The sequence below is a fragment of the Aythya ferina genome (genome assembly GCF_964211825.1).
Source record: "Aythya ferina genome assembly, chromosome: 7".
In the NCBI taxonomy this organism is placed as follows: Eukaryota; Metazoa; Chordata; class Aves; order Anseriformes; family Anatidae; genus Aythya; species Aythya ferina.
In genome coordinates this window covers 25002150-25019414 of record NC_140302.1, presented here as the reverse complement: position 1 = coordinate 25019414, position 17265 = coordinate 25002150, and the positions used below count along the sequence as shown (strand labels likewise).

The 17265-nt window shown below is 43.7% G+C and overlaps 1 protein-coding gene across 8 annotated transcripts in view; it reads right to left on the bottom strand.

Moving 5' to 3' along the window:
- The window catches only part of NEURL1 (neuralized E3 ubiquitin protein ligase 1), a 150158-nt gene that overhangs the window by 10530 nt on the left and 122363 nt on the right, over window positions 1–17265 (bottom strand). For all 8 annotated transcript variants that reach the window (XM_084525909.1, XM_084525915.1, XM_084525913.1 and 5 more), the window contains exon 4: window positions 7030–7710. In XM_084525909.1, the coding sequence (XP_084382035.1) occupies window positions 7030–7710 (681 nt within the window). The remainder of the gene's footprint in view (window positions 1–7029; window positions 7711–17265) is intronic.

Genomic DNA, 17265 nt, shown 5'->3' with positions numbered 1-17265 from the left:
CAATGTGCCTTCCCTTGACCTTGCAATCTCGTGGCAGGACACAGAGTACTGAGATCTCCTGGGTTCCTTCCCCTGTCTTCTCTCAGGAAGAGAGACAAGGTTTCTCTTGATATTTGCCAGACAGATCTCTCACTTGATACCAATACCAGAAAACTTGGTATTCCTTCAGTGGTACATCCACAGAAAGGTGGGCCTTATAAAGACAAGCTTTGCAAGGGCTGAATCCTTCTACATTATATTTCAGTAACTGGCTTTCAACTAATGCAAATGCTCCCATCAGCTGTAGAGAGAGCTGCAAATACCAACCACGGTTTTAGCGAGCTTGTCTCAATGCTAAAATAACAGCTGTTCCCTCAGCACGCTCTCTGTTCCAAAGGACAGCCATGTAAATTTATGCATATTATCACATTTTCTTGCCTCCAGTCAAGGCTGCAGGAGAGCTATTCTGTCCCATGGGGCCACCCAGGTCTTGCACAAGAGGGCTTTTTGAATACGTCGTAGTAAAACAAAGGAACAAAGCACCTGTAGCTGCATGGGCACATGGTAGTTAAAGATCAACAATAATGGTAGGGAAGGATGTAATCATATCCATCACTTCTGACTGCTATAAAACACATGTATTTACACAGCCAGTTGTTATGTTCCCACGGTGATGGGAACAATACAGCATTGACCAGCAGCCAGAGCTTCCTTCCCCTTGGGCTCACTGTTTGTGGCCAACCATGCTCTCAGAGCCCGGGCTCTGTGCTGCAGTTCATCTCTACCTCTCAGGTGACTGACATCAGCTGGTGATCCATGGGGAGTTTTGCATTCAGTATTTCCTGGGCGATTTTAGTTCTGAACAGAACAATACTACATTTCTGACCAGAACAATGCTACATTTTGTCCTTTGCAAGGCCGTGAAAACACGAGGAATTTTGCATTGTGCTACAGAAATGTCCAGAAAAAAGGTCAAAAAGCAGCCTGGCAGATTCTGCATGCAAAACCAAGAGGCTTATGTTTGCAGATGGGTGTCAGACTTAACCACGGTTTGGGGAAGCAAAAGTTAGATCCAAATCACACGTAGAACAGTTCAGACTTCCCTGTGGATCAGAGAAGGAATGTGCTTTACAGCTTCACTGGAGTGTTGCTGTCTGCTGTGTCCAGAAGGGCAGCAGGGCACCAGCACAGCCATTATTTGCTGTGCAGTTAAGCAGGAGAAATGAAAGCTCCAGATGCTACAGCCCAGAATGCTGTCTGAAGCCAAAGAGCACATGGCAGACTGACAGGCCAGCTGGTGTCCCTCCTGACCCAAAGGGTGAAGTTCAGTGGTTTATCAGCACTTCATCCTGAAAAGTCCTGCGGGCATGGACACCGTGTGATGAGCATCTAGCTGAAGTGAAGTTAAAGAGCCTCGAAGAGGGCTCCATCTCACTTTCTAGACCAACAAAGCACCCAGAGAGATGCTTGGACCAACAAGAGGTCAAAACTGAGCCTGGATTAAGTAGCTGAAATGTATGAAAAATGAGAATTGGAGCTTACATCTTCTTTAAGAAAATAAAAAGCCCTCTAAAGGAGCACAGGTATTAATTACTGTGACCAAAAAGACTCCTGTTCATAAACGGTGTCTTTTCCAGCCTCATCTCAAAAAGGTCCTTGGGCTCAGGATAACTGGGAAACTACAGCAAAAGTGGTTCTGTGAGCACAAGGAAAACTGCTGCCTAACCCAGCTGCTCCAGCACTGTGCTCTGCCCGGAGGGACGTGTATAAATTGGGTGGCAGATACATGCAGGAGACAAATACTTCCACTTTTCTTGGCCAGCACTGCTCCAAATTTCTATGGGACACACTGCTGGATGAAAGGGGTTTGACAAAGAAGGAAAAGCAAGAGTTTAGTCTGCTATGTCACTCTCTCGGTAGCCAGAAAAACTAACACTTGCCAGTGCTGGCTCAAAGAATAGGCAGATTTTATCTCTTGACAGATGAACTGTAATTCAGAGAGACCTGTACATGATCCCTTATCCTGTACATTCACTGTAGGCAGGCAAAGACGTTATGAGATAAGGGATATCTGTACATCACTTTTTATGAACATCTCATTGCATGCAGGGATAGTTTATGATCCTAGTCGTGATAATCGCTTTTACTCTTACAGAGGGAAGTGTAGAGGGGCGAGACATTCGCATGCCCTGGGGCTGTCACTTGGAGGAGGTCTGTTTGCTTTACCCAGCCTCTGCCCAGATGCTGCCTGATAACTCAGCACACAGGCTAAAGCTCACTGACTTACCCACGGCAGGAGTGGGTCCCTGTGTCACAAGTGACAAGATCTTTAGCTGGATGGCACAAGCCCCAGGCAGGTCCTAACTCTGACATTGCTGACACTGGTCCAAGGAGACGAGCATCTGACTGCATCCAGAGCTCCGGGATTATTAACTCTCTATTAACTCTCTTCCCTCATTTTTCATGTGCTTCTGCAGTGTCCTCCTGAAGCCCCTTATTTCCATTTTGCTGGCTGCTGCTGCAGGGAATCCCGAGGACCCCAGAATTCACAGTTGGTCTGTCCAGGTCAGCTCTTGCCTCCTGCCCCTTCCCTGCTCTGAGCCCACTGACAAAGTTCAGCAAAGTCTGAAAGGAGGATGGAAACCTCAGCAACAACTGATTTCTAAATCTCTTGCAGTGGGTGGCCAAGCAGGAGCTCCAACTCAATGTGCACTGTAAAGGAGGCAGGAGAGTTTAGCCCATGCACACTCTGCATTTACACAGCATGGATGTGAATACACATACCCACACCTAATGCAGGCTCTTGGCCAGCATGAGGAGACATCCAGGGAGCTGTAAAATTGAGCAGCTGTTGCAGAGGGGCTGCAGTTATTGAAGTGTGTATGCAGACAGGATGCAGATAAGCTGGCAACTCAGCTTCATCAGTACAACTGCTGATGGAACATATTATTTCACTGCTCAAAGGAAAACTTCAATATTACTGGAAAGGATGAGATTCACAAAGGAAACCACACACACAGACACATGCAAAAATATAAAGGAGAAGAAGGATGGTGTTTTACATTCTGGTGATTCACTCTGAGACACAAGAAAATGAAAGAATCTCCCCAACCATTTGGCTCCCCAAATACTAAATATATAAACTTGTTGCTGTGATAGCTCCTCCAGACATGAGTCATACATTTCAAACCCTTATGGGGTCGATCAATTTAACTTCATAAATGAATTACACCACCAAAACCAGACCAATGTATCCAGACTGGCTCGTTTCAGTCTTTCAAAGCTGTTGCTAAAACTGTGTGAGAGTCCAAACGCTTACCAGCAAGAGCTGAAAACAGTAAATCAGCTTTAATAGGCTGTTTTTGTCTACTGTACAGGAACAATGCCTGAAAACAAAACAAAACAAAACAAAACAAAAAAAAACACCACCCAGACCAGAACTAACAGAATTCCTGAAGGATGTGCAAACTCTGTTTCATTTCTACATGCCTGATGATCTGGGTTTCAGTTTGGTTGTTCTACATACATAACCCACAGAATTTCTGAATCAAGACCAGCACTTTATATCTAAAATATTTAGAAATGCTTCCAATACTGACAAAAAGATCTATTGCCTCCCTCAATAGCTCATTCCTGTTGCTAATTACCCTCAGTTATGTCTAATTTAAATGTGTCCCTTCATTTGCCAGCAGCTTGATATTCTTATGCTAGTATCTGCTACATTAATGCACCCTCCCCTTTCATTTATCTTCCCTCCATGTGGTAAAGTTGTCTTTTAACCTTTTCTTTGCAATATCATTGACATCCTCCTGCCTCCCTTTGAAGATGTCTGTGGTCTCTCACCATGCTATAGTGGTGCTTCGGTTTCATTTATTTTCCTCGTGGTAGGGAGGCAAAAAGGAAAAAAAAAATGTTTCCAACATCATCTTCATTTTCTGCTTTTTTATTTCTCCTGCAGCAAACACACTGCCAGCATAAGATGCCAGGCTGATAAGATTGAAACAAAAGTCAGAATTCTTTACTGTCAAACCAACTTCACACTGCCCTGCTCTCCTACAGAGTGCTGTAAGACCATCAGCCTGGGTAGAGATGGTGTCCCCTGGTATTTAGATTAGGAAATGTTGTACCAATACCATGGAACAGCTGCTGGTAGCAAACATCAGCTTCCACGGTAAAGACACTAGCCAGGAGAGCCCTGAGCTTGGTCCTTCTCTGGATCAGGACCAAATAACTAATCTCAGGTTGTGAACTGTATTATCCAGTGAAATACCGTGAGCCTTCCTTGATTTTGTTCCCCAAATCACAAATAAACCTTCTCTAGATTCAAGGGTGGTAGTGTTGCTTTCCACATTCTCCATCCTCCCAGAAAAGCAGAAAAGATGAAGAAGCAGAAAGAACAACTTTCATTTGCTGCGTTTTATGGTTCACTGTGTGTGTGATGTTCTTTTAATACTGCATAACAGTGCTTTGATTATTCCAATAATGGCATGCCCCCAGAAGAAGAATGACATCTGCTATATAAGATAGGTTTGGTACAATTATGCCTCTTGCAGTATTTCTGTCTCATTTCTTTCAAGGACATGGAACTTCACGTTTTCCATTAAAGCTAGAAAAGATGACTATAAACATGTCTTTTCCTGTGATATAAAGCTCAAACTACAAAAGATAGATCACACAAAATTATTCCTGTTTGCATTCTGAAGACGGAGCTTGTCATTAGAAAGATGAACACTTTATATTCTTCTTACATTTTCTAATATTATAATGACAGATATTATGGCAAGTGCCATAATCTGTTCCACTGCTGTGCAAACATTGCACATCACCTCCCTAATAGCACTGCAAAAGCTAGAGATGGAAGTTCATTATTTTCTTTGCCTTCTATCGGGGTATTGATGATCTATATAATTACTGCAGGTGCAGAGATGCGCAGTGGTGAGACAGCACCAGCACAATTTTCCAGGCAGCAGCACTGTACTGATCCTGGGAATGTACTGCTTCCAGCATTATTATACTGGAAAAAAATAGGTCTGAAAAGCTTGGTTTGTATTTTAGCACTTGTTAAAGATTACAGGCAAGCTCCTATTTTATAGTTTTTAACTGGGAGACAGCAGCTTGCTGCCCAAGCTGATGTAGCTAAAGCTGTATGCCCTGCAAGGTCCTACCCTTACCTTGAGCAAGGCAAGGTCAGCAGGTTCAGTTCTCTTCATTTACATCTCATGTAAGAACAATAACCCATTTTCAGCTTCTCCTCCAGCAACAGAGGCCAGGAAGTCTGTTATGTGTATACAAATACAGCTAGTGTGGAGTTTTCCAGCTCAGCAGATTTCCACTGGAAAACATGGATTTATCTAAAACATCTACTGGGAGTGTACCAGTTTGGGCAGAACTCATGAGCAGGTAGGGAGGACACCCATGGGGACTGGGAGATAACTTGCTTAGCAGTTGGTTTGCCCAGGATGCAGGACACCCAAGTCAGTGCTCTGTTGAATTCTCTATGAGGGCACGAATCTGATCTTCTGGTGAGACACATCCTCTCTGACCCATTTCAGGACCTATTACATACAAACAAGCTATTCACTCTGTGCAAAAGTGCCAGAATTTGTGATCTCATATGAAAGGGAGTACTGGTTGATGACTTAGTTTTACCAGAAGCCCATTGACCTGAGGATGTTTTCCTTCTTACGTATAAAGAAGCATTTAATCTTCCTGCTTGGACTGGGATCTGTTTGACTTCACCTACCATTATCAAAATTATGTGTTGGTGGACAGCAGAGCTAGCCATGGATTACATACAGTACCCTCCACAAATGTAATCAGGTTGAATTATCAGGGATTGAGTCCTAGGCTCCTGGAAATAAATCGTAATATTACGTTTGTCATCTCTGATCCTTTAATAGCCACAAAACACTGACAGCAAAGGCCTATGGTCAACCTTAAGCAAATTGTTTAGGGCACTTTGGGCTGTGGTTAATGTGAACTGGACCCTGCAGACAGATATGTGTGTTCATAACAATATATCTTCAAAAACCCTCCAAAAATCCTAAGAAAAGTGGTGTTGGTTGGGTTTTAGTTGGTTGGGTTTTTCTTATTGGGTAAAAAGGGTATTTTAATAGTGAGGATTTGAAGCAAAAAGGAACATATGTGTACTGAAATGTCTATAACAGTATGAACAAGAAAGGAGCTCTTTCAAATAATCTCCAGTTAGCACGGGGCCAGGAATTACATCATGTTCTCAGAAACCATCAATTACTTTCTGACAGCAGAACCATGATAAGGTCCAAATTCAAGGTCAACCACATCCTACACTTGTGATCTTGTGAAAATGCTTGCCCAATATCCACACACAAAGTGGATCAGTCACTTTTATCTTTCTTTCTTTTTTTTTTCTTTTTCCTTCTGATTCTCTCCGCCATCCCACAGGGGTGGGGGGTGAGCAAACGCCATGTGGTGCTCGGCTGCCTGTTGGGTTAAACCACAACAAGAAGGAAACCCCTCTCCTGTTGTGCTGGTCAGCGCCATGCTCTCTGCACCTCTGGCATTACAAAGCACGGGGCTTCCTCTCCGCCTTCCAGCCTGCCTCTCACGTATGAGCCTGGGGAAAGCAATGGGACTGCTTTTGGGGAATTAGACTTGCCAGAAATCTAATGCACAGAAAAGGGAATCCGTTCTCATTTTTCTTGCGGGCTATACCCTAGATTAGCTCGTCCCAAAGCACCTCTCCTCCCCCTTCCTTGCTTCTCCCAGGTCAATGGTGACTCATTGGTACTCAGTAGAGGTTTCTGCAGCTTAATTCATTGTCAGAAAAAAAAGGTTTGAGACTGTCAGATGAAAGATACTACAGAAGTGGAAAGAGGTATGTCTTGTAACTCTGCAGCCATGCACTACGTACATTTCTTTATTTTATTTTCCCTTAAAAAAAAAAAAAATTATACCTGATCCTAGAGTAGAGAGGCAGCTTTTTCATTCATTCCCACCACCCCTCCCCACAGCACGTCCCACCTTGCTGTTTGTACACGAGGCTTTGGGAAAGGCAGGGGTCGGACATACCCAACAAACGGATCTGTATGACGGCACCGTGTAAACCAAAGAACATCCAGAGGGGCTGGGAAGAGTCCACGCAGACCTGCATGCCGGTGCTGGCACCGTTGTGACTCAGGTGCAGCTCGCCGTCCGAATTCACCATAAATCCCAAGATGTCTCCGCTCTGGAGGGGCACCAGGACCCGGCAGACAGCCCAGAACTCCTTCCGATCAACCAGGGACTCGGGGTTATAGGGGAGGTCGCTGGGGCGCAGGGTGCTGGGGTCGCAGGACGTCACCCCGTAGGACAGCGTCCCCGTGCGTGCGGCGTTGGACTTGTTAATCTTGACGAAAATGGTCTCGTTGATCCGAAGGGGTCTGCTGGTGAAAACCAAAGTCCTCTCCTCCCGGGCGTGTTCCAGGCGGGCCACGGTTTGGTCATCGAGGATTTTGACGTGGGCTCCCCGGAGGTGGTGGAAGCGGAGGTCGCTCTCGAGCTGGGAAGGGAGGAGGTGGGAGTGCTGGGAGTTGAGGGAGTTCTGCGGGATGGGGCACGTGGTGGCCGTCACGTGGAAGCTCTCCTCCTGCAGGTTGAGGTCGCACAGGCTGACCGAGAGGCGGGCGTCCTCCGTCTCCTGCCGCAGCGAGGGCCGGCGGATGGCGGTGAAGGAGCGGGGCCGCAGGCAGTCGGGAGGAATGATTTCGCTGTCTGCGGGGAAGGGCAGGAGAAAACAAAAGAGGTGTCACTGCAGAGAGAACGAAAAGGGCCCGGGAGTTTGCAAATCGGTTTGATTCAGATGTTTAAAAGGGAAAATCAGAGACCTGCTGCCATTAATACATTTTCCCCTTTAAAATATGGGAGCGGAGTGCCATAAAAAGTATCTGCAATCGATTGCTGTTCTTGTGCTCTCCACACCAGCACCACAATTTTCAGCCTCTGAGTAGGCGGACTCAAAATCAATGGAAAGAATTGACCAGGGGAGGGTCTCCTTGGAGAGGGGAAGCGGAGTGTAAATATATGAAATACACCCCGAACGTGCCAATCAATACCCATGCAGGCTCTGAGTTTTCATGCCCTGTTTATTGTCTACAGTAATTCTCATAGATCTAGGAAATGAATTTCTAACTGGATATTTTTTGCTTTGAAACAAATGCTATGTTCAGTTCTAATTTATTTATCATCATATGAAATTTAATTTGTATTCCTGCATATAATTACTCATTAGTGGTCTGGTCCTCACTGCAAACCAGTACAGATATGGATTTCACGGTGTAGAACTTGGGCATATGCTGCTTTCTATAAATAACACACAATCATTTATTATCTCTAAGACAAACAATTAAAAATCAAACCCACAGGCATATAACAAAGAAAGATGACGCTTACATATTCGTACCCATCAGTGGAAACAGAATTGAACCTTATCCTCTTTGTTAGTCTCACCTGCTGTTTCAAGAGCTAATCATCAATTTATTCAATTCTTTTTCCAGGAAACATAATCACCTGCCTTTAATGCTTAAATTACTTTTATTTAACATATTCTTAGCTACACTGTTACCATAGAAATTTAAAAGAGCAATATACTGAGAAAAAAAAAAGAAAAAAAAAAAACATTACTTGAACAGATTATAAAAGTAAGCTGAGATAATGCAAAGATTTATACATATGCTTAACTTTCTGTGCTGCACGAAGCCTATCAGCGTCAAGAGACTATTCTCTGTAAGAAAGCTGAGCATGTGGAGAATTCTCTGCAAAAATTACAATAAGCTATGACCCATATCGACTATTTCCCCACAGGAGCTATGCCTGCCCCAAGCCTGAAGACTGTGTTGTGGCTTCAAGCCAGGCTCCAAACGACATGAGGTGGGAACACCCCATGCAACGCAATCCCCTGACAGTGGCACAAAGCAACACTGCCTGATCCCAGCCCAGGACCTGCCACAAACATGGCACAAGGTGGAACAACAACAAGAGGAAGAGGAGCAGAGACTCATTCCTATCCCATGGGTGAGACCCTTGCAGGCGACACTTCTTCCAGCCACGTCTCCTTGGGATTTTCTTTTATGATAACAAAAGAGCAGGAACCCAGGTTATTTCAGGATTTTCCCCATGGGATAAGCCCTCTCCTGGTACACCAGAGTAGTGGTTCTGCCCTGGTGTGCCAAAATAAAATGCCAGTTTCTGAATAACCAACATCTCCCGCGATGGGTGAGGTCTGACTAACAGCCGTTCCTGCCCATCTCTTCTGGGAGCCCTGACAAGAGCACACCCACACACAATTTGGCTTCAGCAGAGATCTTTGCTTTGCTTTGCTTAAACTGGATTATTCCAGGCTTCTCTTTAAATAATCTGCTATTACAAGGGAAGCATAGTCTCAAAATAAAAAAGGGCTTTGTTTCTCATATTTGATTTTCCCCAAACTGATATTTCAGCTTCTCTTCCCAAAAGTTAATTAGAGAAAAAAGAGGAATAAATAAAATCAAAAATTACCCCAAGTAATTTAGAAACAGGTTGCATTAATGCTTTGTAATATATGGGCTCGCATTTGCATTGCAAGTGCCCCTACTGGATAGAATTAGATTTATTTTGCCTTCTTTTGGCTGGAAATCCACAGAGGAGAACAAATTAATACTGGCAGCTGATGACGATCCTTTGGTGTAGGTGAATGGGTAGAGACCTTTCTGAATAGGAACAGAAGGTCCTTTCTATTTTATTCCCTGTAACTATGCATGTGCAGCCTGGCTGACAACTGTGATGTGTGGGTAGCTTGCAGCCAGGGTTTTGAAACAGCTTGTTTTCCACCAGGATGCTTGCATTTCCCTTTGGCTGCTGGACAAAATATCTCTTTCTATCTGAAAAGAGGTTAAGAGAGATGAAGTTCTTCCGCAGCCAAGACACATGGCAGTGATAGCAAACCAGGGTTACGCTTCCAACTGTTTTACTTAAACCCATCAGTAGCTCAGATGCCTAGCCACATAAGGGATAAGATGTCTCAAGCATATGGGATTGACTGTGAGACTTAGTTCATTAATGTTTGCAAATATCCATGGAAAAAAAGGATTGCAGTTTACTGGCATTTGAAGTAAGTTTGTGAAAATTTTGAGATGACTCTCAAGAGATGCTGGCCTGCTCCAGGGCTCTGTTTTTTTCACAAATCACAAGATAGCCAGCCAAAGAAGAAAAACAATCCCATTGCATATGAAGTAAAACAAAGTGGGATTCATCTTTTGGGGTGGCAGATAAGTTGGAAGAGATGTGGTATGCCACTTATCCAGAATGAGTGATAACAGCCAAGGGCTATGAAAGAGCAATTCTGGTGAAATGTGAAACAAATGGGGTGACTTTGAGCAGTTTCTTTCCCCAAAGGAACCCAGAAACAAGTTGTTTTCTTCCCCCAAAGCTTCATTTACCACTTTGCTAACACAGACCCAGCTGCTCAACTGACTTTTAATGCCTACAAAGGAGGGACTCTTCATGTAAGTGTGTTCAGGAACATTTCTATTTGCAGAGACAAACCAAAAGCGCAAATCAAAAAGACAGAATGACTTTATGTGATGAGACTGTTCAATACAAAAAGGGTCCCAGGGCCACCACCACATGCAGCTTGGCACAGGCTGGCTGCCCAGAGAGGTTTTGTTGACTTCTACATCAGTACAGTTCTGATGCCGATGTTGTATTCATAGACTTAAATTTCCAGTAGTGATCTAACCTTAGCCAAAGCAGAAAGGATTTCCACTAAATACAAATTTTCTGCTCCTCAGTTCAAGAACCTGAGGCACATTGAATTTTTGCAAAGGAGGCCTGACTTCACAAATTGCTTTGTATCTTCTTCTGGCTTTGATTAAAAATAAAAAATAAAAAAAAATGAGTAGGAGTAATTTATTTAGCAAAGTAGAGATGAAGGGCACTTAAGCAGTTCAGCAGTCTTCTGTTTTCTCCCCCTCTTTAGCGATGTATATCTACAAAATTTATATTCTCAGCAGCTGGTTCCTTGCATACTAAATTAACTTGAGGTATCTTCCTCAGATGAGAGGCTTCAAAGCTCTCCGTTTTCCTGCTCAGAGGGCATGGAGGAGCCTCCTGCTTTCTGCAGGCTCACGGTGACTGCAGCAACACTTTAAAACAGAGGTTACGAGGTGCTGGTGAGCAGCCAGATGCAGCTGGAATTGCTGCATCCAGCTCAGAAGTGTGTCACTACCGCCTTTTATTTGAACCGCTGCCAAGTGTTGACTTCTTAAGACCATCTATTTCCTTAAACACGTGTAATAAAAGTAATATATATTTATTACAGTTATCACATGCATGCGTGTTTACTGTATCGATGTGCACATTCAGACACAAATGCATTTCTAGTCACCAGCATGCACAAATCACCTCAGCCCTACACAAACCCAAAGGGGATGTACTGCCATCAGGCTGTCAAATCATTATTTCCTTCTTTTCCTTCTCAGTATTGTTTGTTACTGCCTGAAGAATTGACTTTCCAAGGTCATGAGCAGCAGGGATTCACACACCTGTAGAGGATTTGAGAAGGCAGAGTGAATTTGGCACCCACACACTTGCACGCACGTACTGGAAACTCCAGATTTAACTGCTAGCTCTAGGGAAGCTGACCTCCTCCTCTCCATGAGTTTTCTGAGACTGGAGCAAGCCTCCAGCCTCACATAAACTGAGTGGGCTGCAACCACCCTCCAGAATGAGCTACAGAAGACCTAACATAAATAAATCAAACTTGAGACTTATGACTAAAAGAAAACAAAACAAAACAAAACACACACACACACACACAAAAAAAAAAAAAAAAAAAAAAAAAAAAAAAAAAACAACAAGAAACCAACAACTAAAGCCTTAAGATTTTGGGAATCAGGCTGATAACCTGATAATGTAAGAACCCATCCCATTTCTCATGATCTTTCCTCCCAGGAGAGAGAGATGCTGAGAAGACAAAGAACAATCTAGGGATTCCTTGTGTCTGGAGAAAATTTCTGTCCTCTGCTACTAAGTAGAATAAGGAATTGGTAAGGTCAGAACCTTGCTGGCATGTTCCTCTCCTTCTAATACACATCCCCATGTTATTTCCTTCCTTCTGTTCTTTGCTTTACTTCTTCACAAGTGCATTTCTCTTTTTTCGAGCCCTCATTTCACCAGGTAATATTATTTTTAATGTGTACTGGTGCTCACTATGTATTTTCCATGACCAAAGAACCTCACAGGTGCTAAGCTACAAAAAGACAGCCTACAGTCAGTGGCACCTACAGGAATGGACTGCGTAAATGTACAACTGCAGAAGGAGTTATACCGTAGCACTCCCACCATGCTGGAGCAGCTCCATTCCTACTCAGGAGCTCAAAGGAAGGCTGCTTTACCCACTATCTGTGCTATCTGTCACACGGGGTTATGCAGGGAGGATAACGGGGCTTCCAGCACCATCTCCTCCGTGGTCCACAGCAGACTTGTGCAGCCAACTGCACATCTGGCAACACTTTGCCATTGAAGGGGATGTCTCTGAAATATGAGGCAGATGTATTGGGCTGTAAAATAATATCACCCTCAAATGCAATCGGGACAAGAAGCAAACCTATGCTCCTGGAAACCCGTCATCACACACAGCCCCGTGTTCCCCATCGTGGGAGTGTGGGTATTAATCCTGACCACAGTCCTTGCTGCCTTGCTGAGCCAGTCATTTCGAGCTGATGCATGCTGCTGGGAACCACCACGCTTCAGCCCAGAAGTAGCCAGAGGAATTTCTATACATCGTTTATAGCTCCATTTATTATGAGCTCTAAGGCATCTGAGGACTGAAAACTCAGCAAAATGGAAACAAATTATATTCTCACTAATCCCGCAAAAATGAAGGATGAAGATCATTGTGACCTGGGGGCAAGGAGCAATACTGGCTCCCAAATCCTTTTGGCTGCCAGCTTTTCCAGCGTGTGTACAGCACCCAGTCCACAGCACCACCTCGACTGGAAAGAAGAAGAGCAGCCCTGACTGGATCTTGGAAGAGGAGTGCTGCCGTGTGGCCCTGGGTTCAAAATTCACCCAAATTAAGGGGCAAATGGAAGCCGATCTGCTGCAGCTTGCTGCACTCACAGTGTCTGAGATGTCCTCACTACCAGAGGATGCTCTTGCTCTAGGCTATCTCAGGCTCTGCCACGTGTATCTTAACTGTTTTACTGCACCAGGACGAGCTAAGCAAACAGGAGAGTGAAAATCACCCTTACTTAAAATAAACATGGAGGAAAAAATGAGAAGTGAAGAAAGCCGAGGCCACGCTCATGGTCATTAAGAGACAAAGCTCCACTCACAGAGCACGTCCAAAGTGCTCTTGCCTGCTGGCAGCGTGTCAGAGCAGACACTTGTAAAACTATTTGTTTTTCTGCAAGTTTGTACGCTCCATGTGAGGTCTGGGGAGGAGGCTGGGCTCTGCTGCGCTCAGCGTAACGCTGCCGAGACCCGCACGCCCGAGTGGATGCTGCTGCTGGGATGCTGCACACAGGTCTCCCCCTCCCCTCCCCGCTTGTTACTGTTAAATCCTGAATTTATATGATCCGAGACCACTCCATTGTGTTTACTTCTCATAAACCATCAGGCGCCAGAATGCAGCTTCTCGGATCATGCAGTGAAGCCACTTTCAAGAATTATTGTAGCATGTGGGAGGCAAATGTTTAAAATCTCTCAAAGGAATGATTCAGACTAAAAACCTCCTTTGCCATATACTTAGGAATTCACTTCTACAAAGTACATTTCCCTTTATGAACAACCGAGAAATCAAACGACCCAAGTTATTGCCTCAGATCAACCATTCCTTCTCCTTGCAAAACACCCACATAGAATCAAGGACATCAGTTAAATAAACACCTACTTATACAATACCTGCACATGTGCCTGTCTATTTCGTTGATAGTATAAATAGTTTCAAATAAAGCTGCTTCCTTCTGCTCTCGTTGCTTTGGCTCCTCTCTTTTTTTTGCATGATTACAGGAATATATGCAAAGCTACAGCCAACAGATGATTTCACTTGTAGCAGCTATATGTGTAAAATGCCCAGGGTGCTCTTTAAGAGACAGCAAAATCTGCTCTGGGGCAAACAGCATCGAAGATCAGGACCCAGCTGCTGGGCTCTGCAGCAGAAGATGCTCCTCACCGCATGAACAGAAGAAAGGTGTAAACGGTGAGTGGGAGGCAGAAAGAATTACTGTTCTTATTTTATAGACTGGAAACTGTGGGATGGGGACAGTCCAAGGGGACAGTCAATTTCTCCAGCAGAGTTCTTGATTGAAACCTCTTGGGATTCAGCCCAAGGCACAACAAAACCACCCCATTTCCCACGTTGCACCCTCTCATTTCCCACCTCTTCACTCAATGCTTTATTCTCTACCTGCTGCTCCTCTGCTTCCATCAGCAGGTTCCTCCCGTCACCTCAAAACTCATCCATTACAGGATCTCGATGGTCAGTATGGAAGCTGCTGTTCAATAAATCCTTCTTCATCAACACACCAGCTTGGCTTCACTGCATGGTCAGTGGAGAGCAAACGTGGTTTTTATGTGCATTCCCATGGCTAATGTGGGAGTTAAGGGGTACATGCAAATTCTGGCTTCCTGCTCGTTGCAATTTGGAAGCCGAGCTAACTGATACAGCAGCCATTTTCATTGCAGGAAGGAGAGCTATGTAAATCAGCTGAGCCCATTTATTTGCCTACAACCAACACAATCCAAACTAGCTTTCTGAAAAGACAGTCAGTTGTCTTGCCAATACAGCTGAAAACATCAGAGAAAATTACTGCTGTAGCCAAGGGGTAGACATCAAAGTCCACTCCAAGGGTTACAAAGAGACCAAAGCTGGAGTTCATCTGTGGGAAAAGTCATTCATGATTATGCAAAAATTGTCACCAGATTTTAAAACTGGTCTGCAAAAGAAGCCAGACCATTGACCCTGTGGAGCCAGCTGCAAGGCTATGAACATCTTCTGCTTTCACAGAAATTATTGGAAATCAACACTGCTTAATTAGCACCTCACTGGACTGGCCTTTGCTTTGTGTTCCTGTTTGTTTGGATCAAAATCAACATTTCTTTCCAGGCATTTTGGGAGAGATTGAGCACTAAAGCTGTTTGGTTTGCATGGTTCAGTTTTGGAGATGTGATAAAAATGGGATGGAAGAGAAAAACTTTGCCATGTCATTGCTACCAGCTCCTAGATGTTTGATTAAATCCTTGTGCAAATCTGGTGATTCCTGTGGGTGTTAGCACCAAATCCAGCTTTTGAGGGAGTGGTGCCTTTGTACCATTAGTTCCATCAGGTGTCCTGCCTAAGGACATGTGTCCTAAGGATACAAATAGCCTTCCTTGACTTACCAGGATTATCACAGATTTCTTGTCATGAATGGTCAGTGCCGTACTTAGAGTACAGATGAAATATCACAGCAAAACAAATCAGAAACAAACAAACAAAACAAGCAAGCAAAGAAAGAAAGAAAAAAAACAGATTTTAAAAGAGGGAAAGGAATGTGTGCTTAGGTACTGCAAGCCTCTGAGTTGGAATATCCAGAAAGAAAAAAAATACAAAACCCTGACTTTAAGAGAATTGCAGATGTTTTTAAGCCAGAGTGAACAACTGTGGCTTCCAGGCCAGCTTAGTAATCGAATTGATCATCTGCGTATTTTTTAATAACGTCTATGGAATGAAAGCATACAATTTCGTACATGGATAGACTATAGTTTAAGGGACAAAGGTTGAGTACTGACTTATAAATCATAGTTTTGGGACATGTGCTATGTAACAAAGTGCTCTGAACCAGTCTGGTTCATAACAAACATTCATGCAATTCTGCATAACATCTGTAAGCATGTCAAATTGATTTGAACATATGAAATGGCACAAAAAACATAACTAGCCTCATAGAATTAAAATAAATTACTGTTTTCCTTAGCAAATATGAATGTTTTGAAAGAGCCTGACAGTAGATTATGAAGAACAAACTTCCATACGCGTGTTATGGCTGTGGATTTGTTTTCTTTTCCACAAAAGCTGATGCTCAGAGTCTGCAGGGTGTTGGCAGCCTCTGTGTTACAAACAACACATTTTGTTTTTTGTCCAGGAAGGCTTTTCACTCTGGGTAAACTCATCTTCCCCAGCCAGTGGTCACGCAGACAGGCAGATGTCCTCAGGTTAAGGATGTGCTTGAGCACTGCCACAGCCACCTCTGGATGTTGGCACCTCCTTGTCTGGTTCCCTGTAATGTGGTCATGGGTTTTCCATTTGATGTTTCCTAATTCCTCATGAAGTCATAGAAAGAAGGTTTCAACAGAAATCAAGTGACTTGGTTTTGTGGAGACCAGTTAATCCCCATCCTTACAATCCTCCTTAATCTATCTATCACTCACACACTCTGAATTTTTCTCCCACCCCCAATGAAAGGATTTCCATCTCCATTCCCCCAGACCTGCTGGACTCCATGATCGGATATTATTATTCCTGGTACAAACCACAGAAAAGCAATCAGCACTTCTAGGATCATGCCTACACTATTTTTAATCTCAGTCCTGCCCCCCTCTGTACAGTGTCTCACCTTTTCTTTACATGTCCTCTTATTCTTTCTACCACTGGAAAATCTTTTACTACTTGTTTTAATTACCTTTGCAAGACTAATTCTCCATGGAGTCTCACAATCCTTACTTCATCTGAAGCTTCCTGATCTTTGAATGTGAATTCCTCTTTAGAAAAGTTTTTTTTTTTTTTCTTCTTTATTTTCTTTCTCCATGGGAAATTAAAGCAATAATTACAATTCCTGGTTGTCTAATAACTTTACGGGGCCCTCTTTTCATACCCAGTGGCTCCACCAGCACTATCATCCCTTTTACCCTCCTTGTCTCCTAAAAACTTTGACCCTCTTTTATCATAGCTATTGAAGTAAGACAGTAGCCCAGCATTACATGCAGAGCTAACCCCACAGCTTTACTTTTTACCACTTACTGTCTCAGATTGCTATGGGCCCTCCAACAACTCTATTTCTAATGCTCTTTGCATTACTGTGAGAATGTTTCCATAGCATCTCAGTGCTCACAGCCAATTTCCAAGCTGCATCAGACACATCCCTTTACCCCCTGAATCATCTGACAGCAATTTTCTTCCAAACAAGTGCTTTCTCCCTCCTTCCCATCCATCATCCTCCCTCCTGTGGTATTTATGTACCCTGCATTTATCCTTTTTCACCTGCTTTCATTTCCCCCTGTGTTTTCCTGCCAGGAGTGGAGATGATGAGT